Raw genomic sequence first — 27,630 nt, 5'->3', positions numbered from 1 at the left:
TTGAGATGCTTCGCAATATTTAACGTTTTTCAAAAAAAACTATAGCCTCTCCGTTAATATACTGAAAGACTTAATGTTTCGATGATCGCTGTGACTGTGATTGTACAGTTTGACCCGTGTTAACTGTGCAGATAAATCTGTGCTAAGAAAAGTCTTCGGTTTACAGTTTTTGTGGACTGGGTGTATTCATTTTAAAACATTACAATTATTAAATGCTCATTCAATTGAGAGATGTTGCAGTGGGTTAAATGGAACTCATCTTTTTTTCATGAACGGAGGCTAAAGAGAAGAACTCAGACATTTTTCGTGTAAAGGTAACATCTTTTTGTTTGTCTGGGCAAAGCGAAACAAACCTGGTTCCTCTGGTAACACATGTCTGGCACAAGAATCCACAACTCCTTTGAAGAAGCAGAATAACATCTCAGCTACAAACTTGCTAAAAGGAGCCCAGAGTAAATTATGTATTGTTTGATGTAGACGCAGAAGATTTTAACTTGAGATGCTTAAAATGAGGCCTTTTTAACAAGGCTTTCATTATACACTAAGTGGTGGCGTATCCGAGCCTGACTGGAGTGTGTGGGATGGCTTTGCCATGGTGGGCCATGGCAGGGATTTATTTCTGTTGCCCAAAGGGTTTCCAGTGAATGAAGTCCAACCAATGTGTATGAGAGTTTGTTGACATGTGTTAGTAATTTTACCATTTTCTCTTGCTTCAGGGAGGAATTAAATCAGAGGTACACTCTTAGCCATGAAAGCTGCAGTTGTGTGAGATATGTGTCATTTAGCACTGCCTGAAAACTGAAATGAACTATCACGGTCCATAATGATGTCTAGCAAAGAATTTCCATTGATTTTTTTTGTTTCCCCTTCAAACAAGGGTGTTTTTAAGAGGAATATTTCCATTTAACTTCAGGCTAGGAGTAGAGAGTGACAGTGAAAGCTATCTGATTGTGTTTAGCGAATCAATCGAACAGAAAACATTTCTATATTATTTTCATTAGATTAGAGATATTGTAGGCTTTAACAAGAAGAAGGATTATTTGCCTTTGTTTTAGTTGGATCTGCAGGAAACCCCAGCCCAGACATTAAGAGGGCAATGTTTTTTCGAGTTATTAGGTCACAATGCTATGTTTAGATAATTATTTTATTGAATCTATATTATCTTAAATGTAATAAAGTTCATATTACCATAGTTATGGATATTTTCTCCTAAATGAAGCCGCTGTTTTTTTTTCTTTTAAAAAATAAGAGATCAAGCACAAACCGTTGGTTAAGAATACCAGCGCATATTAGGAGATGACCACACACCACATGGTGTGTTGGTTTTGTATTATAATACTCCCAAATATTATTTTGACATTAGTATTTACTGTAGGGAATTTTAACTGTATATTTTAACTAGTAAGCCAACCCCTAAAAAGGACTTCAAACTCAATCGACGGATATATACCTATCAGTATTTGTAATAATACACTCTTTTGACAATCGCCTTGTGTGATCTGCCAGTATTTATGTTGACGCCAAATGTAATTTTCTGTTTCTGGCGAGTGTTTTTCCTTACCCCACCATCCCAACCCCGACTCTCACCCAAATACCCAGAAAAGGTGTTTGCACATCAACAGCAAAGAGATGAACTACCCTGGGTTGTGTGTCTGTATGCATTATGGCTGTTGATTCCTTGCATTTAATACAGCGCTTTATGTGTCAAAAGTGCTTCACGAGAATAGTTTGAAATGAAAGCTTGATCTAAATGTGACAATGTTGCGTGGAAAATCGGAGACAAGTTGGCAAGTATGGATTTCACAACACAACCTACATTTATATAGTGTCAGCGAACCTTGAGTCACAGCTTGTGGAGGAGAAGTAGATTCGGATGTCGTCCACTCTACATGTGGAAGTTGACTCTGTGGATGGCATCACTGAGAGGGATCATGCAAATGAGGAAAAGAAGGGGGGCCAAGGATGGAACCTTGGGGTACTCTACCGGTGACCGAGTGAGGGTGGGAGAAAAAGAAACGTTAGCAAAGATGAAGCGATCGATGGTGGTTGGTTATGTTTACAATGTTTGGCGGCTGGAAGTTGTGCAGTAAATTTGGAAGTGACTCTACCCATGGTTTTGAATCGTCACCGTGTGGATGAAATGTTGCCAACCTTTCGTTCCCTCTGGATGGATGAGTTTTATATCTGTTCTCAGCAGGCTCGCTGGCTGGCTGGTCAGCACTCTGTGTTGGACGACTGCTGCATATTTCCCCCAACTTGTCTGATAACAATCATGCCATTTGCTGGCTTACCGTAGACCTGTTAGACGTGGAGAAGTCCAACACTCTGGTTGCCCTGGATGTAACCTTCAGAGAGAGAGAGAAATGAGGAACAAAATAAAAGCTCTAAGATTATAGAGTGTGGAGCAAGCCATGGATATTCTTTCCAAGTACAGTGTCTACGAGCAATGGAAAATCAATAAACAGCAAGTGGCTGATCAGAATTGAGTTGACCCTCAAAACCTAGTGTCGAAACTAGGAATGGTAGAGAATTTCGCTTTCACTTCCCTCCCCTAATAAAAGTAAACTGACCCATCTGTTCGCAGACGGCTGGAGATGCAATACGTTTCCATTCCACTAATTGAAGGGCTTGATGCTGCAGGGAAATCTTTCCCTTGGTTTACATTGGGCGCTCTACGGGTTTTGAACGTCCCTGAGCATTTTATAATGTGGCTTTCGTATTTAGTTGTTTTGACCCGAGCATTCATAAATAACGAATGCTGTAATTTGGGGGAAAAGTAGGTTGGCACATGTTTTAAGTTATTACAGTGCTCTTTGGCCGACGATGGAGTATTATACACAGAAGGCATGTTCCAAAACATTGTTCTGCAAGGCACAAACACACTGCGTGCGTGCTCGCATTCATTTTGAATTGAAGAAAAACCTTCCAGACTAAAACCCTAATAGGCATGGTTGGTTTCAATTATTTTTGATGATTTGATAGAAGATAATGATGAGAAAGTTCACTGCACTGGTCCACAAAGTCTTTCAACTGAACGGGGAAAAAAATTCACTTCCCTGCTCCAATTTAAAGTCCCACATACAGGCTTTTTAAACACTGTTGTTCTTCTCTTGCACGGGAAAGCGCTTTGAGACGTCTCAAGGATGTAATAAAGCTCTGTATCAAATGCAAGTATTTATTATAAAGCAAAGAGTCGGCCTGAGGAAATAGAAAATACCTGCATGCATGGCTTTGTAATGTTTCATCAAACTCGTTTGGTCAATTTATTTTGCATTTCGTATAAAACCAGGTAGACTTTGCAAATGAACGAACAAAACATTTTTTTCTTTTCTTGCTTAAACCAGTGGTAAAATCTTGTCCGTGCTGAGAGGGAGGTTGGATGAGAGAGGCTGAGGCAGACAGATTGTGCTGCTGAACTGTTATGTTTTGCTGCTCCATCACAGAGCTGTGTTAACATTGACTCCTGAGAGGTCTGAAGCCCAGCCAGGTTTACTCGGGTGGCTAAAGGGCTTTGCGTGGTTTGCACACAGTAGGGTTTGGGATGGGGTGGGAGAAGGGCTGTCCAGATTTTTCAGTGACATTACAAGTTAAATCAGAAAAGACACATCGAGCCCCATAAATGATACCAACATTCAGAAAACACAATGCTAGTATGACCTAAAAAAAAAACCATTATTCATCTTTAGCAGAATAAACCATGCCTTCCCTGATGTGCGGAGGTTAGGAGTTCAACTTGAAGTAAGGGATGTATACATAAGCTTGCACTGTAGCCCACAAAATGCATTTGTTTGATTCATTTGGTAGCACTCTCGCCTCTGGGTCGGAAGGTTGTGGGTTCAATTCCCACTCTGGGATCAGAGCTCACTGTCTACGCTCACACTCCAGTACGTTGCTGTCTCTTCCCTTCTATCACTTACTAAAAGGTTTATGTCATTTAAACAGACATCCTCAAATGCAAAACACTTTTTGGTTAACTTTCCCCCTTTTTTTTCTATATAAATATATTTATATATATCATTAAGAATCATAGTCCCCACAATACGTTACAGCGACTTACTTGAGGTGCAGATGTGACGTGAATAAGACCGATGGAATAATTTAATTGCAACGAGAGGCACGGAAATTGGAAAGGGAAAGTTAATGGTTTGCTACATCTGTGATCTGTTTGTCGGCGATCGTGAATTCTCACAAACTAAAAGTCAAAATCAACGCAATAAAGAATAGTTTGCAAATATGGTCAGTCAATCCATGACTGTTTGTGGGACACTGCTGCGCACAATTGACTGCTGTGTTTCACCCACAAAAATAAATACAGTCAACTTTACAGTATATTCTGTGAAGTGATTTAGATGTCTCACAGATGTGATAACGCATTATATCAAAAATGGAAAGATTATTATATGGCAAATTAGACCCTATTTCTTCGCATCAAACCAAACGTTGCACATTGTACAATTCGAGACCTGACTGTATTGTTCAGTCGAGGAATTGAAACCGTATCAAACTGTGAAGCAACTATACTCTGTCCTTGGTTTCTAAATAGGTTATATTAACTGACAAACAATTGTAAACATTCATGGGATCCACTGACTTCTGTTAAAATAACACATGCTAAACTGTTGCTGTTAGTTCCATTAAAAGAAAGTTTTGTTTAAATCTTTGAAGTAGTATTGAAGGTATAAGGAGCGGGACATTTTTCAGATGGACAGATGATAAAATAACATCTCTGGAGAGTGGGAAGAAAATTTGTTTATTCTCCCTTTCAATGTGAATAATAATGATAAATTATTCCAAATCCCTTTTATCGGGGGAAAAGATTGCAGAACAATAAATCACACTCAATTTTTCTTTTCAAGAGGCTTTTGCCAGAAGTCAGATTTTTGAGAGTTGAGTTTGAGCTTTTGTACTATTTATTTTACTAGTTTTCTCCTTTCCTGCCCTCATGAAAATCCCTTAATTGTTGTTTTACTAAGATTCAGTTTGGTGGACATCAGAAACTCACCCATCGCTATGATTCATTCATACGCCAGGGACAAGGTCCATTGCGGCTGAAATGCGCGCACATGCACACACCTCCACACACACGCACACACGCTCATTAATAGCGCGTGCACATCCGAATGAACTTTCTCATCCTTACAATTGTACTTTTTGTCAGAATATATTTTGAACGATTATTTCCTGAAATGTATCTTGTTGGAAAAGGTAGTGTACAATTAGTGAAACTTCGTTCTCTGGAGATATTTTGGACCAGAACTGGTGCTTTCCTCATAAACTGGAATAATTTTTGGAGCTCTGTGTGTGTTAGTGTTTCTGTTCGCGAACGGCAGAAGGGTATGATCTAAGTGGCTGGGATTTTATATGTGTTTATGGCACAAATAAGAGTACCACATTATAATGTGTATCATGTGAAGTGATTCTCGTCATTCAGGTCCAAGATTCAAAAAATAGCAGGGAGTTTTTCCCAGTGTCCTGGCCAACAATCCAGCAGAGAGAGAGAACAAAAATTGGTCGTTCACTTCACAGCTGTTTTGTGGGACACTGATGTGCACAAATTGGCTGCCCCATTCACCTACAAAATACACAGTCACTACACTTTACAGTAAAACCCGTGAAGCGCTTTGAGACGACCTCCCGATGTAAAAGGCGCTATGTCGGATGTAAAGATGATGATGGTTATGAATCCACGGTTGGTGCTGAGTTGGGTGACGTCAGGGAGCTCAGTGATGGGTTAGGAGACCATAAATAGCCTCAGTCCCCCTGGCTTTGTAGAAGGGAGAGGGAGGGAGGGGTTTGGTGCGGAGGGGTGGTGAGCAATGGACAGGCAATTGGAAGGAAATAATATACACATCTTGGAATATTACACTGTACTGGTAGTAAAGGAAATCTAGGTAAGGTGAGGCGAGGATATAATTTGTGGACCAAATTGAACCAACTTGACACATTAGGATGAAGTGCAGGAAAGTAACATAGGCCCACACTTACTTAACAAATCGGTTTACATTGTGTTGGCTTTGAGAGGTTGGCTATACTGGTGTGTCTGTCGCCAGTGAAGAAATTTATAATATCTTATGTTTGCAATTCATGTATACAGTGCATACAGTCTATCACGAGAGATCTAAACACCAGATGACTGCTCTGTATAGTGTAACCATGGAATTTGACAGAATATCAGTTTGACACTACACAGCGCACTTCCATTTACAAGATGAAAGGATGCAAAATTCACCACCATGTAATATTAATTTATTTTGGGCAAAGTGCAGAATAGTTTTGAAATGATTCAAGATTTTATATATATATATATATGTGTGTGTGTATATAATAAAAATATATGTGCGTGCATGAATGTGTGTGTGTGTGTGTGAGTGCGTGTGTGTGTGTACGTGTGTGGGTGTATGTGTGCGTGTGTGTATGTGTTTGTGTATGTTATATAAATCTTCTACTCCTCATTTTAGGTATTTTTATTTAACACTTGCAGCTTGGTCAGGAGACTGGGGGCTGTCAGTGGATGTTCCACATTCTGACAAGCTGCTCGGAGTGTTCTGTCGAAGTGATCTTGTGTTTCCTCCCTTCCCCTTTGGGCATTGTACAAATGAGAGAATATATTGTAAATAGTTTCACTAGCAGGTCGAACATCTTATAAAATGACGTGGATTTTTCTGGTGTTGCTTGGCTCGGTTCCCACCTCTGCTGTCAAGAGGGACAGATGAGTATGCTGCTCCTACAGTGTCTCCGGTTATTCAGTGGTTAGAGCGCTCGCCCAGGAAGCGAGAGGACCTGGGTTAGGGTTAGGGTTTGATTCCCAGGCAGGGCGAAACGTTGGGCAAGTTCCCTTACTCCACACACACGCCTCTGTTTACCTAGCAATAAGGAACACGGCTGATGGTCGATTGTTGGATCACTTTTTCAGGAGTAATAATCCCTTAAAAAAAATAAAAGATTTGGTCACTCAATTATTTGAATCTTTCCCTAATTTTCTTTTTATAACCTGTTTCTAACTGCGACTGTTTGTGGAGACGCTGCTGTGTACAATTGGCTGCCACGTTTCGCCCACAAAATATGCAGTCAATTTACTTATAATGTATTCTGTGAAGTGCTTTGAGACATCTCGAAGATGTGATGAGGCTCTATATCAACTGCAAGGATTATTATATTATTATTTAGTAAAAAAAAATTGAAACTTTGAATAAGAATCCAGGAATCAGGCTTGCCAATAGGTTGAGTTAAACCTCTCGACTCTGTAGGTGAAGTGAAAGTGGAAAATTATTTCTCCTTGCCATCTGTTTATGTTTTCCAAAAGACCAAATTGTTTCAGCTTTTCAAGAGGCTAAATTCTCACCCAGATCTCCATCTTATTTGAAGCTGGGAAGGAATGTGTGAAGCTCGATTGCATTTATGCCTTTCGTGCCCTTGTTTCTATTCAGGCTGACCACTAAGACATAACAAAATCATTCCTTCATAACTGAAATACCAATCTGTCATATAGTGTTAGTACAGGTACTGTCCAGGTACTGGAGTTCAGTTGTAGCTCACACATGTGCCACTAGTAGCAGTTCTTTTTTGTGGTCTTTACCCAATGACATAGATAGTTCAGAGTTCTGAGTGGACTTGTGCTTTGAACCTCACTATTTGTGTAAAAGTAGCTATTGACCTAAAATAAATAAACATAAAATATACAGTAGTATAAAACTACAGGGGAAATTTTTTTTAATGAGTTTAGGAGCATTTTTGCACCCAATGTATGTCCTTTTTGTTTTGGTAGATATTAGTATTTAATCATTGTGTTGAAATGATTTCTTTGAATAAACGGTTAACTTAAGTCACATTTGCAAGGGTCTATAATGCTAAATGTCCCAACATGAAGTCCTGGGCAGGTATCAAAAAGTCACCCAGAGTGCAACCGTACTTACTCTTGTGGTAACCAATTGGAAAGCTAAAGGATACCGACTGCTTAGACCCAAAGAGGCTTGTGCTGCATATCTACATCTAGAGCATGAACATCATATAATGCAGTATTGTATTACGGCAGATTGTAAATGAGCTCACTGAAGAGACTGAATGGACGGAGAGAGATTAGTATTAGATGGATGACACCGTGCATATATTAGGGAAACTTGAGTCTGAACTTGGCAGCTTGAATAGACCTCACTCAAACCAGATATTTTAGCCTTTGTCCAAGTGATGCCAGTTTATTATTGCTAGGTTTGTTGCCAGTGGGTTGCTTCTGTCTCAGTGGGTCTAATGTCAGCAAAAATGTTCAACTCATATTTGAGACTTGCCGGAATAAGATAACTTCATCTAAGATTTCAGTGCAACAACTGTTGAGTAAAACCCCCTCCTGTTCTAACAAGCAGTCATAATCAGAATTTACAATGATAATCCCTAATGTAATGTTAAGGAGTGCCAAGCAGAGCACAGAAGCTAATGGAAGAGTAAGTAAGGATTTAAATGCTACTGCATGACCCTTAAAATTATATGGCGTTGAATGAAGTCGAAGAACAAAGCCCCTCATTCTGGTGTGAATCTGTAATATGACCAGCGTCATATTTCATTTCAACCGTGTGTTTAAAAATACATTAGCGTGTACTTAAACAATCCTCGCCCGAGCATCAAACCCAAGAGGTGGGCTGCTGCAAACTTCTGATCGCTCACGTGAACCCGAATTTAATTTGTATGAATTTCCAGAACTTTATACCTTACATTTACAGGACCAGCGCGGCAGGCAGGCAGGCAGGAAGGAAGGAAGATATTGCAAAATATGTAGAGGAAAAACCGATCAGAACTTGAACAAGTGGGTGAACGAGTAGTGTCACACGTTCAATCCACTTTGCCATACATTCCCTGAAGCGCTTTGAGATGTCTTGATGCCTGTGACAAGGGGCTGCATCAAATACAAGGATTATTATGGTCTAATCGTAAAACTGATTCAATTCTTGTATGTGACACAGAGCCCATCACATCGGTGCTTCATATGATTTTACTGTGAAGTGTAGTTACTGTGTATTTGTTGGCAAACAGCGCAGCCAATTAGCACACAACAATGTCCCGCAAACAGCTGCGAAATAAAATGACCAATGGGAAATTGTTGTCCAGAACAGAAACCACCTTCTCTTTTCAAGTCGTGCCATAGTCTAAGGGTTAAGGAACATCTTGCTGTTTTATGAGGTTAGTGTGGTTGTGCAACACAGAGTTCAAGATCTTCTAATTATCTTGTTTTTTGCGTGCACGTCGTAACAGGGCACAATTGAAGGTAACTACAAACAGAACAAATGTCTTGTCGACTTTGAGCCAAGTGCCTATGGCGTGGGAAGCGTGGGTGGACTTTGTAAAGGTTTAGAGGTTTCTCACAGTCTGGTGCATGGTCCATCGCCCCTGGATCAGCAGTTGTAGTTAAGACCATGTTTGGACTTCTGTATACAAGGGACCAAACATGAGAGGTGGTGGGTGAAGTTTGGCCACTAATGTTCTGTACAGATGACTTGGATTAATGTAGTGGTAGGGTGAGGTACAGCTGCAGTCACTCGCTGGTTCTTGGCATAAACAGCAAGGCCTGATTTAAGTACTTACCGCTTCTCGCGTGCAGCTGCAGACATGATGGTGTAGAAGGCTCACAGCCACCTGGGCAGACCTTTTAGATTTTATTTTCCTGGATGTAGTTAGTCATTCTGGTTGGGCTTATTTGGAAATTGCTAAGAAAAGTTTTCTGTGCGAATGCAGGGCTTACTGCAAATAATAATAATAGCAACAGTTCTTGCATTTCACATACGGCGCCTTATCACGTCTTCGAGACGTCTCAAAGGGTTTCACAGAATATACTGAAAAATGAATTGACTGTGTATTTTATGGACAAAGTTGTATTGCTTGGGGATATATCGTTTGTGTAATGACCTTTGTGCCTGCAGTGGACTGATTAGAAAAAAGAGTAATTAACTGTAACCTCTTTGCAGTAGGTTAGCGTGACTAGATTTTATTTTTGGAAGGGGCCCATTTTGAATAATAATCCTTGTATTTGATGTAGTGCCTTTCTCACAAGCTAGTTCTAATGATACCACCAGCGCTCTGTTTAAAGAACTATTTCAACAAAAGGATCTTAAACATGATCATTATTCTTTATAATTCGGTGACTTTTCAAATAGGTTTTGGTGGGTGAAGCTCGCTGCGTGAAATTCAGAAATGGAAGTTCAATTTGCTGCTATATATTACGTTTAAGACCACCTCTTCAGATGTCTTTCAAAGTGGTGCAAGTTTATACTTCACACAATAAAAGCAGCTTGTAAGAAAAACAAACATGCGTTGCATGGGAATGAAGGGTTTCACAGTAGTCAGTGGGTATTGGGTGAGTTCCAATGTTAACCACAGCAGTGAAATGCAAACACGAGCTCCATGTGGGCAAATGAAACTTTGGCAAATGTTACCATTAAGCGCTGATGTGCAAGCCTCATCAATTTCTTGCCCTCGCTTCACCAGTGTTGAGCGAGCTCAGCGATTGTCCTGTTTGTTCCCACTTTGTGTAGCACATTGTGAAAGGTAAAAGTTGTTGGTGAGTCCTGGCTTCTCAGTGCTCACGTCCCACACTACCGTAATAGGCAACGCGTCATCAATAAAATTCTGCAATTGGATTTACAACAAGAGGACAGTGGATGTTTCTTTACCGCACAGTTTCGCCTCCAACGCCAGGACCTGTTGGTGAGATGGGAGCACTTGCTGCCCAATATCCGGCTAGGCTGACAGTGTACATGCTCAGGGCTTGTTTCCTGTGGCAGTCAGGAGAGTCCTTGAAGCTTTTTAAACATGGTGTCATTTGACCACAAATGTTGAAGCTTGTGCTGTATGTTTAATTCAGTCTCAAAATGAACAAGACCTGGTTAATAACCATGGGTGTCTGTTCATGATGGAGACATTACATTCTTCACGTCAATTCTGTGAACCCTAGAAAATCCCATTGAATTATCCCTAGATAATTGTACATCTAGATGTGTTTTACATCTAGATGTGTTCACATTTACTGTTGGGAATTTTTACTGGCCTGGAAATGGGGAGAGCGTGCTGGAAATTGAACCGATGCCATGATGTCTCGAAGAGTTTCAACTCCTGTCCCAGTGTCTGGTACCAGAGCTGGCACAATGTTATTCATTGACCAAATGCTTGGGTGAAATCCATGCATTTCATATGCCCTGTATGACGAATTTCACATAATGTCCCTTCTACAGTTCAATGATTGCATTATGTCACTCCATTACGCTGCTTTTTATACCTGCAGGTGGATGCACTGAGGTTACGACTTGAGGAAAAGGAAACCTTTCTCAATAAAAAGTCCAAACAGCTTCAGGATCTTACGGAAGAAAAGGGAACACTTGCAGGAGAGATACGCGATATGAAGGATATGCTGGAGGTGAAAGAGAGAAAGATTAATGTCCTTCAGAAAAAGGTAGGTTTGTGTTTGTGTAACCTGGAATATTTATTGTGAGATATCTCTGTCTTATTTCCTTTAAATCTTAAAATCCTATTTGGAGGATTTTATTTGAGTCAATGTATAGATTCACATTTATTTGGCCGGAACAGAATTGATATTGTTTTGAAGCCCAGTGACACCGTGTGATACTTAGAGCATCCACCGCCTGTCGAGATTATTCCATGTACTGCCTGTCACAGCATTGGATTCTCTTGTTTTCACCTGTTTCACCATTTTCGACTAGTGTTATTTGCTGAACCACCAGGCCTTACAAGCGCTCGTTCAAAATAGCAATGTGTTTGGCAGCACTTGAGGAAGCACTTTCCAAGACTGGGTTTCAGCTTGTTGTGCAGTGTGTTTCCAGGGCAGAGGATTCACGCCATCTCGTACAATGTGCCCTGAATCCTAGAGGTGTTGAGTTGAAAGTCCACATCAGGACGTGTGCAGGGACTTCATTTTCTGGTGATTCTGGTTTGGATATAGACCATGTTGTAGAAATCGGAATGTGAACGTCTTTAATTTCTCAAAGTATTCCATTTCGACAACCATTCCTTTGGTATACATTAGTCATGCTAGTTACCATGGCAAGTTCACATTTGTCGAGGCCGTGATTCGGGTTTGCTTTTATCTGCAGTGTTTAACAATTGAGATGAAAGAATTTCAATGACTGGTTCCTGTTTCCCATGTACTTCATCTGGTCCCTGGAGCAGCACTCAGATGGCAACTCTAATCGACTGCACAAAGGGAAGGTAATGCTGACAAAACAGCAATACGCTAGGCTTCCTTCGAGGAACGAACACCCTTATTGCACGTCAAACCTTCCCTTTTCTACAACGACACTCACTAAAGCAAAGGCTGTAAATGTACTCAACTTGAATCTGTGGCTGAGAGAAAACATTCCCTTTAGACTCGTTTCCCTATTAACACCATGTCCATTAACTCATGCACTGCACTGTGTTGCTAAAGGGATTACGAGCTATGTTTAAATATGGGTAAACTGTATTGTATAACCATCCTGTATCGACACTCGAAAGTGCAAATTGGTAAGTCACCAGCGAACTGGATCTGTTTCTAATTTGGGTTCTGCATTGATTTGCCCGAGCACCTGTGGCTCTCTGGTATCTATGTGACCTTCTCCATATGTGTATAATGTGGCTTTTTGTTCTTGATGACATAAATCTGTTCTTCGCATGATAGTTGTTTCAGCTAAATGCTATTTCCTGTGATTTCATAGCAGAGCATATTTAGTTTAATTTCTTCCTTCCTGCTCTATCATGAATATAAAACAGTGTATTACATATATCCAAATTTATCTCATAGTCCGCTTGATCAGAGGTGACTTTGAGTCATGTGAAATTACCGGTAATTCTCTGATCATTGCATTCAAAAGTACTGTTTTTCTCCATTCAGAAAGAGAGGCAGAAGAATGCTTTGTAACAAAGGATTTTAAGCAGTATTACCTTTCCAGTGATGTTCACTTCTACTCAAAGTAAAGGATGCTGCATAGATCTCTCAACAACGAAAAATTATCTCTTCCTTTCAAAGTGTTTTTTTCCCCTGGTTATGAGGTGGGGAAGTAGTTATTTTGGTATAATGTGTGGTGAATTTCCAGTGTTAGAAGAGAGTTGTGTCCAAAAGAAGAAATCACACTTCACACGCCTGCTTTCAGGGATTCAACTTTTATTAATATTTGGTGCTTTAATCTATTGGCCAAGTGAGTGAGTCCCTTGACTGGCAACTACGTGGGGGAATCTCACCATAGTGTGACATAACAAGCTGTGTTTGGTGGGTCTTGGATGAAAACTGAAAACAAAAAGTCATGCAATCTGCATCTAAATTAGATCCAGCTTCCATTAAGTTATTTAAAATATTTATTGCTGTGCCACTGATGTGGTCAATTCTAATACATAAATCGCTTATCCATTCAGCTTGATACAGTCTCTATTTTATCCAGGTTAGATTAGGGCAATCAATAGGAAGCAAAGGCCCTATCTCTTCCCCTCTGTGGTGCAGCTTCTCTTGGTCTGGCACGTGGCTGCATCGGATACGCTTGTCAACTTCGGGCATGAAATAGGTTGCATTTTCTTTTGAACCCTTTAGACTGGCAGCAGATCTGAGGACTTCAGCTGAAGCTCTGTCCCTCTGGACTAAACCCTGAGACAGTGATACAGTGCAACTCAGCAAGAACTGCCTTTACTGGAGCCAGTTTGTTTATCAACGCGTCCATTGTCCATGCTCCTACATGACCCGCAGGTTTCTCACACCCGGATCAGCTTTTCACTCTAAAATAGCCGGCATCTGGATCATTAGGTTTCTGTCAATGTCACTTCCCGCTTTTCAGTGTGTAAAAGGTATGCGTTGTGGAGCTTTGTCTGGTTTGGGTACTCGTATCCACGGTGATGGGTCTCTGCACTTGCCAGACACGCGGCTGAGATCCCAACCAGCTTCCCTTTTTGCTGCACATGTGCAGAGCAGAAAGTGACAATCCTAATGATCTGGAAGTCGATCATCTTAGCCGTTTGCATGGCAAAAATGGCTGAATCCTGGGTCATCGGGTCACGGACCGAAGTCACTTCCTGCTTTTCACATAACCCAACAAAGAGGAAGTGACATTACGGTGACCCGCTGACTTGGAAGTCTAGACTTTTTCTTTTAAGTGCAGGAGCCAGCTGTAGCATTCCCCACATGCCAGCTGGTTTGTGCATGTTCAATAAACCCCGCTATCCCACCGCGCAATAACACGAGTTGGGATTTTATGAATTCCAGACATCGTATAATGAGACTCCAGTATTACAGTAAAGCTAGTTAGCTGTCAGGAATCACTGTGTAAACTCTGTGCTTAAAAACAAGCGTAAGTTTAAAAAAAAAGTCTTATTGGTCCCCACTTCTTCTCCCCTTCGAGCCATGTGTTTCCTCAAAGTAGATCAAATGTATTGAGCTCCTCGGTTGCACAAATCAAAGGTCCTGTGACAGGTAATTCCACCATTAGGGCAAAACGTTCAACTCACTAAACCGCTTTTTTGATCATAGACGAGTTGCCTGTTCGGGTGGATGTTAAAGATCCATTGGCACTATTTGAAAAGAGACGGGGAATTTCTCCCAATGATCTGGTCAACGATTCCCCAGATAAAGCTGATCCTTCTCTTTGTGGTTATTTGTGGGACACAAATTGGCTGCCATGTTCACCTCAAAATTACAGTCAGTATGTTTTGCAGTAAATCCTGTGAAGCACTTTGAGACATCCACCTGATGTGAAAGGCACTATATCAAATGCAATGTGAGGATTATTATTACTCAAATGGACAGAAATGCATCATTAAATCATTGCTCTTCAAATCTCGCCTCCCCACCCTCCCTCGCACTCCCCTGGAGAACAACTTGAACTGCTGTGGTTGAATACTGCACTGTATGGTAACAATTCACTCTGGTTCAATCACACTGGTGTCTAGATCAAAAACCTATATAAAAATATCATTAAAAGCAGGAGAGAAGTCGCATTTTAAACGCAAAATCCAACCATTGAGCTCCGCAGTTTGCCTTCATTAAATGTGTGAATATATTACATAAAAAACACTCCACACCACACCACGCTACAACCTGTCAGCGACCGAAGGGAACATTTAACGACAGCCTCAGGCTCAAAGCCCACGCATAACAACATCTGCACACAACAGGGACCCAAAACCAACTGAACTCCCTAACAACTGGCTCACCTCAGGGCAATTCCCTGCCTAAAATACCAGCGTGTCGCCACATCAATTCACTTTTCTTTGCAAACAATTGTTTATTTACTCTGATGTGAACTCTAGCGCTAAGCAATTGTATAAACAGACCATTGCACAGCTCCCCCTTTGTGAAACAACATTTACACAACTCGTGGTCCTGATCTGCAGACTCTCGAGCCCCGGCTCGTGGGCACTTCTGCTCGTTGTTTCTGACGAGGTGTAACCTGGGACCCATTTGCGATCCTCTATATGATTTCCACTCCAGAGCAGAATCATTTCCCAACGCTTTCACTGAACCTATTGCACTGCCCTCTCCAAGAACCATAAAAGCTTCGGAGAGGATTCCCTAGGCTCCGATGTTAAACCCGAGATCTCATCTGCCTGTTCAGGTGAACAGTAAAAGATCCAATGGCACTTAGTACAGTCACTACATTAGTAGTGTACAGTCACCTTGCATTAAATCCTGAAGCAATTTGAGATGTTCATCGATGAAATAAGGTGCCAAACCAAATGCAAGGACTATTTTTGACTAGATTACAGCAAAAATAATACTTCTGATGTTGCTATTACTTTGTAGAAAAGCCCTGCTTACGACGGGTGTATCGCCACTCTCAGAATGTTGTCACTCAATCCACGACTGTTTGTGGGGACGCTGCTGTGCGCAATTGGCTGCCGGGTTTTGCTCATAAAATACACAGTCAATTCACTTTACAGTGCATCCTGTGTAGCGCTTTGAGACGTCTCGAAGATGTGATAAGGCGCTGGATTAAATGTAAGGATTATTCTTCTTATTATTTCCTACACTGCAGCACTGAGAAACTTGAGGAGTTGAGTCAGCATGTGCGTGAAGGTTGAGCAGAACACACAGAAAACCTTCCAAGTATAGTAATAAACTAGAACTCTTAAAATCAAGCCACCTAAATTACTAGAGTAGCTAATAAATTGGACCCAATGTATGATATTTATCCAGACATGAATACGCTGAAGGTGCCCAACAGACTGGATTTATTTAAAATGCTAGAAATCACAGTTGCTGAACAGGTGCAAACCATTTATTTTCGAGGTGGGAATGTTTTTCATGTGAAATGTTACATTAATGCTAATACATTAAGCCGGCTGACTGGTTTGGGAGATGGCCGGGGACGTCCGAGTGCTGGGTTTGTGCTGCGTGTTTGCACGCTGACGTTCTGTTGCCAAACCTGCAGTTGAAACCTGGGGCTGAGGGAGTGACACCACCCTCGCAGAGACCTCTCATCAGCAGCCGGGCTCTGTCCTGTCCCTTTGAAACAAAGGAGCATAGGAACAGGAGGAGGCCTTTCAGCCCCTCGAGCCTGTTCTGCCATTCTATAAGATCACGACTGATCTGTACCTCAAATCCAATTACCCGCCCTCGCCCCGTATCCCTCGATCCCCTGACCTCACAAACATCTATCCACCTCAGTCTCTGTGCACGACGTCTTTTGTCTGAATGTTTGGCCGACTGACACCTGTGTGTTCGGGGGGAGTTCACTGTCATAAGAATTCTGGGCTAAACATACTGGAGGTCTTCCCCAGGTACTGGGGCAGGGTTCCTGATAAGCACCCAATGGGCCGCTTCATTGATCTCCTGCTGTGTAGCCTGTGTCAGTCCATCCCAAGCTACTGGTGCCAGGGCAGGAGATTCTCGCGCTGTTGACTGAATCTGAAAATAGACCAAATCCAAGAGAATAAATAATATGTTTCCTGCGATTGATGAGAGCCAAGGTCAAGCGTACCTGCTTCCCCTTTCAAACCGTAATAGAGTCTAACATGTACAACTTGAGGCTCTGGCCTTGAACAGCTTCGTTTAATCTCTCCTTTTCAGGGCCTTTGACACAGTTACAATAATGTCTCACCAATGACTGCTCCCCCCTCTCTCTCCCCAACACACTCACACGCTCCCTAATAGAGTTTAGTGCTAATTGCCAAATCAAACATTCGTTGGATTCTCTCTCGCTTTTTTTTTTCCGCGAGTCTCTCACTGTACAAACTAGCATTGCAGAATAAACTTCTTTTTTTTTTAACAGAAAAAAACTGGTATTTTGCTTTTTAGAAAAAGAAAAGAAAAAGTGTGGCTACTTTCCGCTCACAAAAAAAAGTGTCCGTTGATCTAGTTCCTAAAGGTAAAGTCGCTGAATACCTTGACCCAAGTTAAGAATGTGCAAAAGTGATACCATATGTTAATTATTTTGGTAATTCATAAACCTGCTGTGACCTTGTATTTCACCAGTGTGCATTGTTCAGCTTCAGTTTTGGGCCAAACTCACAAGTTTGCTTCAGGATTAATGTGGATATTTGTTACATTTTATGAAGGATTCTGCACTACTTGTGTTTGACATTATATCAGAGTGAGAGTTAATGACAAAACATGATAATATACCGTTACCCAGTGTGATAATATCTTTGCTGTCGCACACTCAAGTCTCTGCACTGTGTAACACTGACACAGACGTTCAGACAGACTTGCACATGTTTTAAAATGTGTCTTATCCTGATGCGGAGGGTCCAAAGAAACTCTTGTAATGAGGTTGGGGTGAACCTGACCCTGGTGTTTATCTCTGTCTCCTGGTAGAATAACATCTGCTCAAAGACGAGGTTTGATATTTTTCTGAGGAGTGGGGGAGGAACGAGAAATGAAGAGGTTTACTTTTCGGTGCGTTACTGACCTGGTTAGCTGACTCTTGAGTTTGCTTGTCGCCCCCACTTACGCTGTCAACGTTTCGTAGGTTAGATTTCCGACGGACACAGAAACTGCTTGATAAAGTTGCATTCACCTTCCAACCTAGGCATTGGATGAGGGCAGCGTTTTAAAATTAGGATTGAGTTGTAGCAAGGCGACATAGACACAACCAATCACACTGTTCAGCCCAACTAGTCCATGTTTGTTCTCCACATGAGCCTTCAACCATCCTCATTTCCCCCCTTTCCCCAACCAGCCTTTCCTCATACCGTACCCCTCTATTCCCTTCTCTCTCGTATATCCATCGAGCTTCCTCTTAAATGCATCAATGCTTTCTCCTTTGACCACAGTTTCTGGCAGCGAGTTCCACATTCTAGGCACCATCTGCAGAAAGAAGTTCCTCCTTAAAACTCTCCTTTAGATCTAGTTACGGTGGGGTGAAGAGAAACCTAAACTGAAAGTTTAACATTGGCGTTATAAAGCTACCCTCGATGGTGACTATTTTACTGTCAAAGTACTGTGATGCTGCAAAATGCTGTGTGTTGCTGCCCCTGACTGAAAAGGTACAGAATGATTATCATTGCAGTTGATATACAGTAGTGCTTTACACCTCGAGAGGATGTCTCAAAGTGCTTCACTGGATTTACAACAGCAACTACATTTATATATTGTGCTGTAGCCCTTCAGCAGGCTGGTGTCTCAGACCTCTGACAACTGTATCAAGTGTAGTAACTGTTTGTTTTGTAGGCCAGTGTGGTAGCCCATTTGTGCACAACCAAAACGTCTCCCATTGTGAGTGACCAATTTATCAATTCCACCTTTTTTTTTAGAAGACTTTCCTCTTTGACCGTTACCCCCCCTCCTTCCCTCTCCCCGGCTCGGCTTTGTGCTCCGCCACTGTCAGGTGCTCTGAGTCGCTTCCCTGCCTGAGGGAATAATAATAATAATAATAATAACAATGCCGGTTATTGTTTTATCGGAACCTCTTTTCCTGTGGAGATTAGGCTCTGTATGCAGACCTGCTGGCGATTTAAGGGTTAACAAGGAAAGGCAGCCTAATAATTACTTTGCATGTTGTTTTAAGACTCGTATGAAAGTCATTCCATTCCTGGAACCATTTTTATCCATGGCGTTGACCTTTGTGTTCAACTCCTGTTGCTTATTTTTCCTGTTATTTTTTTTTACAGATAAGTTTCCTCTTTCTCTCTGCCAGTTTCAGTCACATCACCACAAGGAGTCTCGAGCTCTCACTGCAGTGGCCGGCTGCACTGTACTTTCAACATTGATTTCAACGGTTTCCACATCAAACAGACGTAGAATGCAGCAGAGAGTAAACGAGGCTGGTTTGATCGCAAGTCCCACTCCCATCAAACAGGCACAATTGACTGACTGACTGACTGACTGACGTATATAACTCCAGTTTTTAACTGCAGCGAGCTGATTTGAAGTGAACTTTCAAACTTGAAAAAAAAGTTCCACTGTTTCTGGGCGGTCGAGAGGACCACCCGTAAAGGTTTCTTTTTGTTATCGGAGGAACCGGTCGCACTCCCAGCTCTTTCCTAATTTTAAACATTAGCTAGCGTTTGGCCCTGGATAGGAAAGCTCTCTACATGCACGCAGCTTTGCTCTGCTTGAACACAGCCCCCAGGCCAGAGCGATTCGGTGTAGGTAGAGTAATTCCGGTTTCTAGGCTTGAATCACTTTACAACTGGCAGCAATATTGCGTTGCTGACCCTCTAGGGTGTATGAGAATGTGACATCTTTTTTGTGGTAAAAGCTCAGAGTCTCTAGCACAGATCGGTGGTAGATGTTGCATTTTACATTCTGCATTTTACTTTGAATAAGAAGTGCCTTTTGTAGGTAGTTCATTTACTATCCCATGTAATCTAGAATAGTAATTCAGATATACAGGATGTTAGAATTTAATCGATGGTTCATTTGACATCCTTTAACCACAGTTCAAAGAATCATCTGAACCCCGAGAGTAAAGTGCAGCTTTAAACTCGTGTGATTTCATGGGGTCTTGAAGTTAAATACTTTTGTTTCATGAGCATTCCAGTATATCTTGTCACTTGGAGGGTAGATATATCCAGTGGCATTGATCAAATCAGATGTTGTTCTCCTGTGTGATACTCTTAATTGCCCACCTGACAGGCAGAATATTTCACAGAAGCAGGATGAGTTCTTTGTAAGACATCAAGATCATTGGTGAGACTGTTTGGAAAGTTGGGTACAGTTTAGGCCAGTGAACCTTCAAAAGGGCCTTGATGTGTTGGAGAGCATCCAGAGAAGAACCTCAAGAGACGTAAAGCTGTAAATTATGAGGAGAGGGTAGATGGTGAGCGATAATTCTTATTGCTAGGTACATCGATAACAAAGGGGTTTAAACTCAGGATTGTCACTGGACGCGTTAAGGGCAAATTAGAAAAAAAACGAAGCAGGTTATTAGGATATGGAATGGATTACAAGGGGCTATTGAGGCTGAGAGCGTAACATTTAAAAGGTTGTTAGATACACACTTGAAGAGGAAGAAAAGAAGAAAGTACGAGCAGGCAATTAATAGAGCAGACAGCCCCAGCTGAGGCTCAGTGGGCCGAATGGCCTCTTTACTATTCACTGTTTTCTATGAGAGGATTCCAGAGCTCAAGTTGATTACTTAGCAAAAGGGGGAACAAGGATGAGGGGGATATAAGCAGGCTGTTTGACTTGCACCATGGGAGCTGGAGTAGAGAAGCAGAGAATGTGTGTGCCAAACCAGACTGAAAGGATTGCTCAATCTGGGCGATGATTCCATGTCATTTCTCGGGGAGGATGGCCAGGAGGATTCCAATCAGTTGCACTAAAGCTCACGAAAAGCATCAAATGTGATAGAATGCATCGGTTTGAAAGTTGGGCAATGCTCATCTGCTGAGAGTCGTTGCATCATATTGCACTATTTTGTTAATCTTTGATGTGCTTTGAAATAGTGCAGAACATTGGAATTTCAACCCCTTGACCAAGACATGTTTCATATGATGATAGAAGGGTAATCTTCCTTTTCTGTCCAATTTTAAATGATTAAATCATAAAATAATAACAATCCTGGCATTCGATACAGCGTCTTATCACATCTTCGAGACGTCTCAAAGCACTTCACAGGATAGTGAATTGACTGTATATTTTGTGGGTGAATTATTAATACTGTATATCAAATGCAATGATAATATCATAATAACATCATAATACATTTAAGCGATGGTGGATGGTGGTGCCTGATAGATTACCTTTCCAGACAAATCACTGCTATGTTTGTTGTGGACTATCACAGTTTTCCGAGCTTATAACACAGGAAACAGGGCAAGTTTGGACCAGAAATTAAACAGCCCCACTTGTGTCTTAGTGAGCTGGAACCATGTTATCTTTTCAGCTTTGCAAACACTCAGTTCCTCTAGATACTTTCTCATTTCTAATTGACTATTACAGTTATTACGCACAACCGAGACCGAGACGTGGCAATGGGTCTTTAGTATCTATTGGATGGAGTTTCTAGTAACATTGGATCATCAGGCAATCCTGTCATTGGAGATTATTGGTGGAAGGTTGAGGCTCCCATTGGGCATGTCTGGGGTCTAAGCTGATGAACGGGAGTCAATGGAAGCCTTGAGGGCTAGTTGGGGAATCCTGGACATCCTGTCGATGGTAATCTTAGAGTGACAGACCCCCTTGGGAGGAAATCCTCCAGAATTTTCTAAGAGAAATTTGAACTTCTGAAGTGTGGGTTGAGGGAAGTGGTCATCGGGGAACTTTACATGCTGGATCTCACTGTTAGTGTCACTGTTAGTGTTAGTGCGAGTGTTAGTGTGAGTGTTAGTGTTAGCGTTACTGTGAATGTGAATGTTAGAAGTAATGTGGCAAATAGTGAAGAAAGAGAATAAGAGGAGAGAGTAGGAGCTATCGTGAAGAGGTGTAACAGAAGTGAAATGTAAAATGTTTTATTTAGATTTATTTATGTTTATTAATATTTCTGTATGACTAATGAATCTGCTCCCGCTGGAACATTGGGGGTTTTCATGAGATGAAATATGTTTTCTTTAAAATTTGACTGTCCCAGCAAGTAGTGCTTTCCTGTAGCTGCCAGCGCTGTTATAAGGGTTAAATGTTCCAGATGTTACTTTCTTATTTTTTGCATTTTTGTCTTAAATAGATTAAAATGATGAGAGGCATTGATAGTGTAGAGCAGTAGCTTTGTGGTTGGCCAACAAAATAATCATAGAAATGGCTAAATAGCCATAGATTTAGGCTACAAATCAAGAAATATTCAATCAAGAAACATTTATTTTGTTGGCCAACCAAAGTGTTTGATCAGCATTGATGTGGATATAAATACAAAGTTAACCCTTCAGCACCAATAGAGCACTTGCCCCGCAAGCGAGAGGACCTGGGTTCGATTCCCGGGCAGGTCAGGGTGAAACGTTGGGCAAGTTTCCTTACTCCACACACACGCCTCAGTCAGTAGGAACACGGTTGTCAGCCGAATGGCGGATCGCTTTTCCGGGGGTAATAATCCCTTCACCAAACCAAATAATAATTTGGTCACTCAATCCATGACTGTTTGTGGGACGCTGCTGTGTGCAATTGGCTGCCGGGTCTCGCCCACAAAACATATAGTCAATTCCACTTTACAGTATATTCTGTGAAGCGCTTTGAATAACCCTCTACTACCACTCTCTGTTTCCTATCCTTTAATCAACTTTCTGTCCATGCTGCTACCTTTCCATTTATACCATTAATAGTGGTCTTTTTTTTTAACAAAGCTTTTCGTTTTGAATAGTACTTTGTACACTCTTTCCAATTTAGGCCATTTGAGAGTGTATGTATCAGGCATTCCTTTGTATAAATAAAAGTTATTGATTTAAAACATTTAGGGCTTTATTTTTAAGTGTTTGTTTTACAAGTTTTTGGTACATTTTTCTACCTTCCCTCCTGATCTCTTGAGTATGGCTCCACAACATTTTCTGTTTAATGGTAATGTGTTTGTATTTGGCTTCTTATTGGTGATTCTGTTAACAAGAATCCCATATTAGGGCACTCAACTCCTTTTAAGTCACTCCTATGCGATCACTTTTTTCCTACTTTTGTGCATACAGTCTCGTCCGCTACCAGTTTGAACATGCAAAATATGTCAGCCATGTCAGTGAATTGATGGAAGTTGCTGATAATTGAAGTAGAGCATAAAGTGATTGTGGGGAAATTTATAGCACATTTTATGAGTAATTTTGCTCAGGCAGAGAAATGAGTCAGAAGTTTCACTCGAGTTTATTTAATGCGGGTGTCACTTTAGGTGTGTATTTATGTCCTTCGCGAGTACATTCTAGTCAAATAAATAATGGGATACGCCAAATAACATTGCTGTGAACTTGCTGCAATATTTATGCCTTCTTTTTATACATCTTCAAGGTCATGAGTTCAGGGCTTGATAGAGATAAGGATTCCAACTGCAGTTTTGAAGGGATGTGGGTTTTACTCTCTCGGAGAAACCTTTTTGGTTTGGTTAAACATTGTGCAGAAGCGTTCATCTCATCTGCTGTTGACTATGTTCCAGACTCTGTTGACTATCGATCCCGGAAAAAGCAGAGTTTGTGTTTCCCTGAGCAATTTTTCTCTTCGATCACTGGTCCATGGGGCTTTGAATGCTTGCTGAATCGCTCCTCGTGAGCTCTTTATAACACATTGCCACTTGTGCAATATTGCTAGACTTCAGAATGATCGCTGCACCAGACCACTGATACAATCAGGGTTTCATCTCACACTTTTAAAAGTCTTTAATTTTCAGAATGGATTGCAGCAATTGCGCTTATTCCAGAAATGAAGAGCAGGCACCAAATAAATCTTTAACTGGGTTTTGTTCAGCAGACAGCTAAGATTTTGTGGGACTTTGTGAACTTTTCTCTGTTGTCCATTTTTCTGGATTTGAAGCCAGCCACTAATAATAATAATAATATTAATAATCTTTGCATTTGATACAGCACTTTTCACATCAGAAGGATGTCTCAAAGTGCTTCACAGGATTTACTGTAAAGTGTAGGGACTGTGTGTTTTGCAGGCCACCAGTTTGCACGCAGCAATGTCCCAGAAACAGCCGCAAAGTGAATGATGCACCCAATTGTATTTGGGGATTCACTCGATGGGTTAACTCATGTGTCATAGACACCAGGCTGACCAAAACAACAACAATGCTTTGGTGTCTAGACTGATACGATATTAGAATCAACCGACGAACCATCATCCCCAAGGCTTGCGATCATACCACATGAAGATGCTCTGTCATCACATGAACATTCTGTATAATCCCTGTACACCACGTCCCACTGCATAGGGTTTGGGTTTCCAGTTGATTCTGCAGTTTCTAATGAGGGTAAAATAGAAACAGCTGACTGGCCAGCCAGATAGTTGGTTAGAGATTTGTGGGCTCTGGCCATCATCTCTCGTGGAATTACTCAAACAAAGTAATCACAAACTTCAAGACTGATCCACTCCAAGCCAAAACTGTTCCTCTGGTGATCTAGCCTGGCTTCCAGCAAAGAAATGCTTCTTTTGATAGCAAAATGGACATAGAGGAGTGTTATGGAGTTTCGATTTGAAGCTTTTCTTTAGGGGATAGTGAAGTCTCATAGCAGAGGAAGCCATTTAAGACAATGGTGGAAATGGTCTTCATGGGCTGAAAAGCCTTTGGTTTTTGCATGCTTTGTCTTTAAATAGCCTCGCTACTTCTCTTAGTTTAGTGAGTTGTAGCTGTTGTCTTGCACTTACCTGCACTTGATCTGGATTTTCCGTTAAAATACAAAAAAATTGACAACAATATGCCGATGCTTCTTAGCATTGAACTTATTTGCTTCTCACAGCTAGGTTCTCAAGTTCAAAAAAAGTTTGTGGAGGATGGAGCATGCATGGGTTTGGGTAAATGATGGATGAGACCTTCTCTGTGCATGTTTTGTGTTTGCTGTGTTTCATGGTTACCAGGTGCAGTTGATGCAGTTGGTGCCAAATTGTGGAGAACATTTTCTTTGATATAACCTGATGCTGGTATTAAATCGATGAAGCTGAAAGCCAAGTCAGTATGTTTGAATTAGTGTAAATGAAAGAGTCATCAAGCAGCTGCCTTGGGTCAGGCCCGAGATGATTTTTTTTAAAGTAACATTGCGACTTAGCAGATCCGAAAGCCAATTATTATTTGTGATCACAGGTTCTGTAACGATATCGTAAGTGAAGACGGCTGAAAATTATCCCAAGTGCTTTATACCCAACATCGGCTTTGTACTGGAAACAATTCCCTATTGATGAACATTATCAAGTATTTTATGAAAAAAATTGTGGACATTCAATCTGTGCCAGTGTTTATATTGCACATAGGTCCTCAAGGCTGTTATAGAAACATAGGAACAGGGGTAGACCATTCAGCCCCTCAAGCCTGTTCCGCCGATGGCTGATCTAACTCAACTCCAATTACCCGCCCTTGTCCCATAACCCTTGTTACCCTGACATAACAGATATACCCTTCTATTCCCCGTAGTACCACCCTGGGGCTGTGTGTACCAGCCTCACACCTGGCCCCTGCACCAATCCTACAGTTTCCGGTTCAAGGAAACGGTAAAAGCAAGAATTTAAAGCTTTCCAAATCCCAAGTAATCCAAATCAGATGAAATTAAGATTCGTGCAAAGCAAATGCCGTTGGATTTCACTTTCAGGTTTGGTGCTTCTCCCCAGGGGACTAGGTTCAACATGGGAACTGTGCGAGTACACCGCGAGATCCTTTTCCCTTCATTCTTAGAAAGGAGTTAAAAGAAAGTCATGGTAACCCGGCTGACCTAAATAAATATACAATGTTCTTGACCAGATGAATAAGAAACAACTGAGGATAGCGTGATATGAAGGAGAGAAAGTGAGGAAATTATTTTATTGTTAAAGCTAAATTCTGCTTTTTCAATACACTGAATATTGGTCCTGACCCAACTGTCCAGCGCCTTGGGACGTCCTCCCGATGTGAAAGGCGCTCTATAAATGGAATCTTGTTGTTGTTGTTGTTGTTGAATATGTGTTGCATTAATGTATATTTACAGTATAATCTGTGAAGCGTTTTGAGACGTCACGAAGATGTAATAAGGCGCTATATCAAGTACAAGGGTTATTATTATTTTTATATAGATTTATTTTTCCAACAAATATATTGCACCCTTCGACTGTCCTCCTTGAGGGGAGGTAAAATAGGTTCTCCTTGGAGAATGAACAGGCTCCATGATGACATATTTGGCAAAGGAATCTCAGAATCAAGCCTAACCTCTAGGTGGTCTTGTTGGTCCAGAACCTGAGCCAGACAGGTCTGCAGTTCTCCAAGTTCTCCAGGGCATTGCTGATAACAGCCCAGCCAGCCTGGCTCATCGGCAGAACTTGGACAGGCTGATCAGTCACTGGGGGTGGGGGCAGAAACTCTCCACACTCAGCTCCTGTTAACCCCGCAAGCCAAAGCCCTAATTGGTAGCTGGAGTAGTGGTGGGAAAGCATGCCAGATAGTCCTTTCAATGAGAAGCTTTGTGGTTTTAGCTTTACTAATGCCTGGCCCAATAAAGAAAGGTCCCAGTACCTGGAGACTTTAATTTTCCAGCAGTAAAGTGTTTTTAATAAACTCAGTCTTCCGGTTGATGCTGAGAAAGTAAGGTTAGGATGCACTGTTGGCAGCACCAAACGTGAACAGAAAACAAACAAAAAACTCGGCCAATAATGTGTCCACTCCCAACATCCACACACACTTTCCAATCTTTTAAAGAGTCTTTCGGAATTATGGCTTCATGTAATCCCACTCCACTTTTCAAATTATGATGTTCTGATTTGCCAAGTTTGAGATTTGTTTGGCTTTTAGTCCGAATGCTTTGTGAGTTGCCTGTTGGCTGCCTTTGTTCAGTCTTGTTGAAGTTGTTAATTGGAAGTTCTGTAGTATGAAGGTATTTCTCATAGCTTTGTAATAATATTCTTACTCGAAATAATAAACGGATAAAAGCGATTTGTGTAGAAAGGTTCAAATGACTATCAAAGTGCTTATTCACCGCATTTTACCCCCGCTTTTCCCGGCGTAATAATCCCTTCAAAATAAATCAATAAAAAATTATTTTGTCATTTAATCCACGATTGTTTGTGGGACGCTGTTGTGCGCAATTGGCTGCCACATTTCGCCCATGAAACATACAGTCAATTCACTTTACAGTATATTCTGTGAAGCACTTTGAGACGTCTAGAAGACGTGATAAAGCTCTGTATCAAATGAAAGGATTATTATTATTACTTTTAAGATCTGGTGTGAATAATAATAATAATAAATATTGCTATAGGGGGATAACTGACTATAATTTTAGGTTTTCTTTTCTGTTTGCTTCCTGCATTATTATCTGAAAGCACAAACATGTTTATTTCTTTTCATCCGTACCTTTTAAACTCACCATACTCTATTAAACGATAGTTATTAAATACTGGAAATATGACAAATTATTTAGGTTTTATGTGGAAAATCTAAATGTGGATTGTCTACTTAATTTCATCTGTTTTTGTATGTTAGTATTGATTACTCGTGAGAATTCAATGATAGCTGGTGACGACTTAATCCAGGGATAATGTTTGGCTAATTCAGTTAGAACACTGTTGTCTCCGAGACAAGTGACGGTTTAAGCAGGATGACCAGACAGAGAGATTTCTCTACACATATGAAGGGATTGACACTAGCTGTG

The 27,630-nt window shown here is 41.1% G+C and overlaps 1 protein-coding gene across 2 annotated transcripts in view; it reads left to right on the top strand.

The window, feature by feature from the left end:
• Positions 1–27,630, top strand: part of LOC103176771 (ERC protein 2) — a 299,917-nt gene that overhangs the window by 79,619 nt on the left and 192,668 nt on the right. For both annotated transcript variants that reach the window (XM_007890526.2, XM_042339596.1), the window contains one exon: positions 11,264–11,431. In XM_007890526.2, the coding sequence (XP_007888717.1) occupies positions 11,264–11,431 (168 nt within the window). The remainder of the gene's footprint in view (positions 1–11,263; positions 11,432–27,630) is intronic.

This window comes from Callorhinchus milii, unplaced genomic scaffold, assembly GCF_018977255.1.
Source record: "Callorhinchus milii isolate IMCB2004 unplaced genomic scaffold, IMCB_Cmil_1.0 Scaffold12, whole genome shotgun sequence".
NCBI lineage: Eukaryota > Metazoa > Chordata > Chondrichthyes > Chimaeriformes > Callorhinchidae > Callorhinchus > Callorhinchus milii.
Note: the sequence above shows the minus strand (reverse complement) of the source record. Positions and strands in the feature narration are given on the sequence as shown.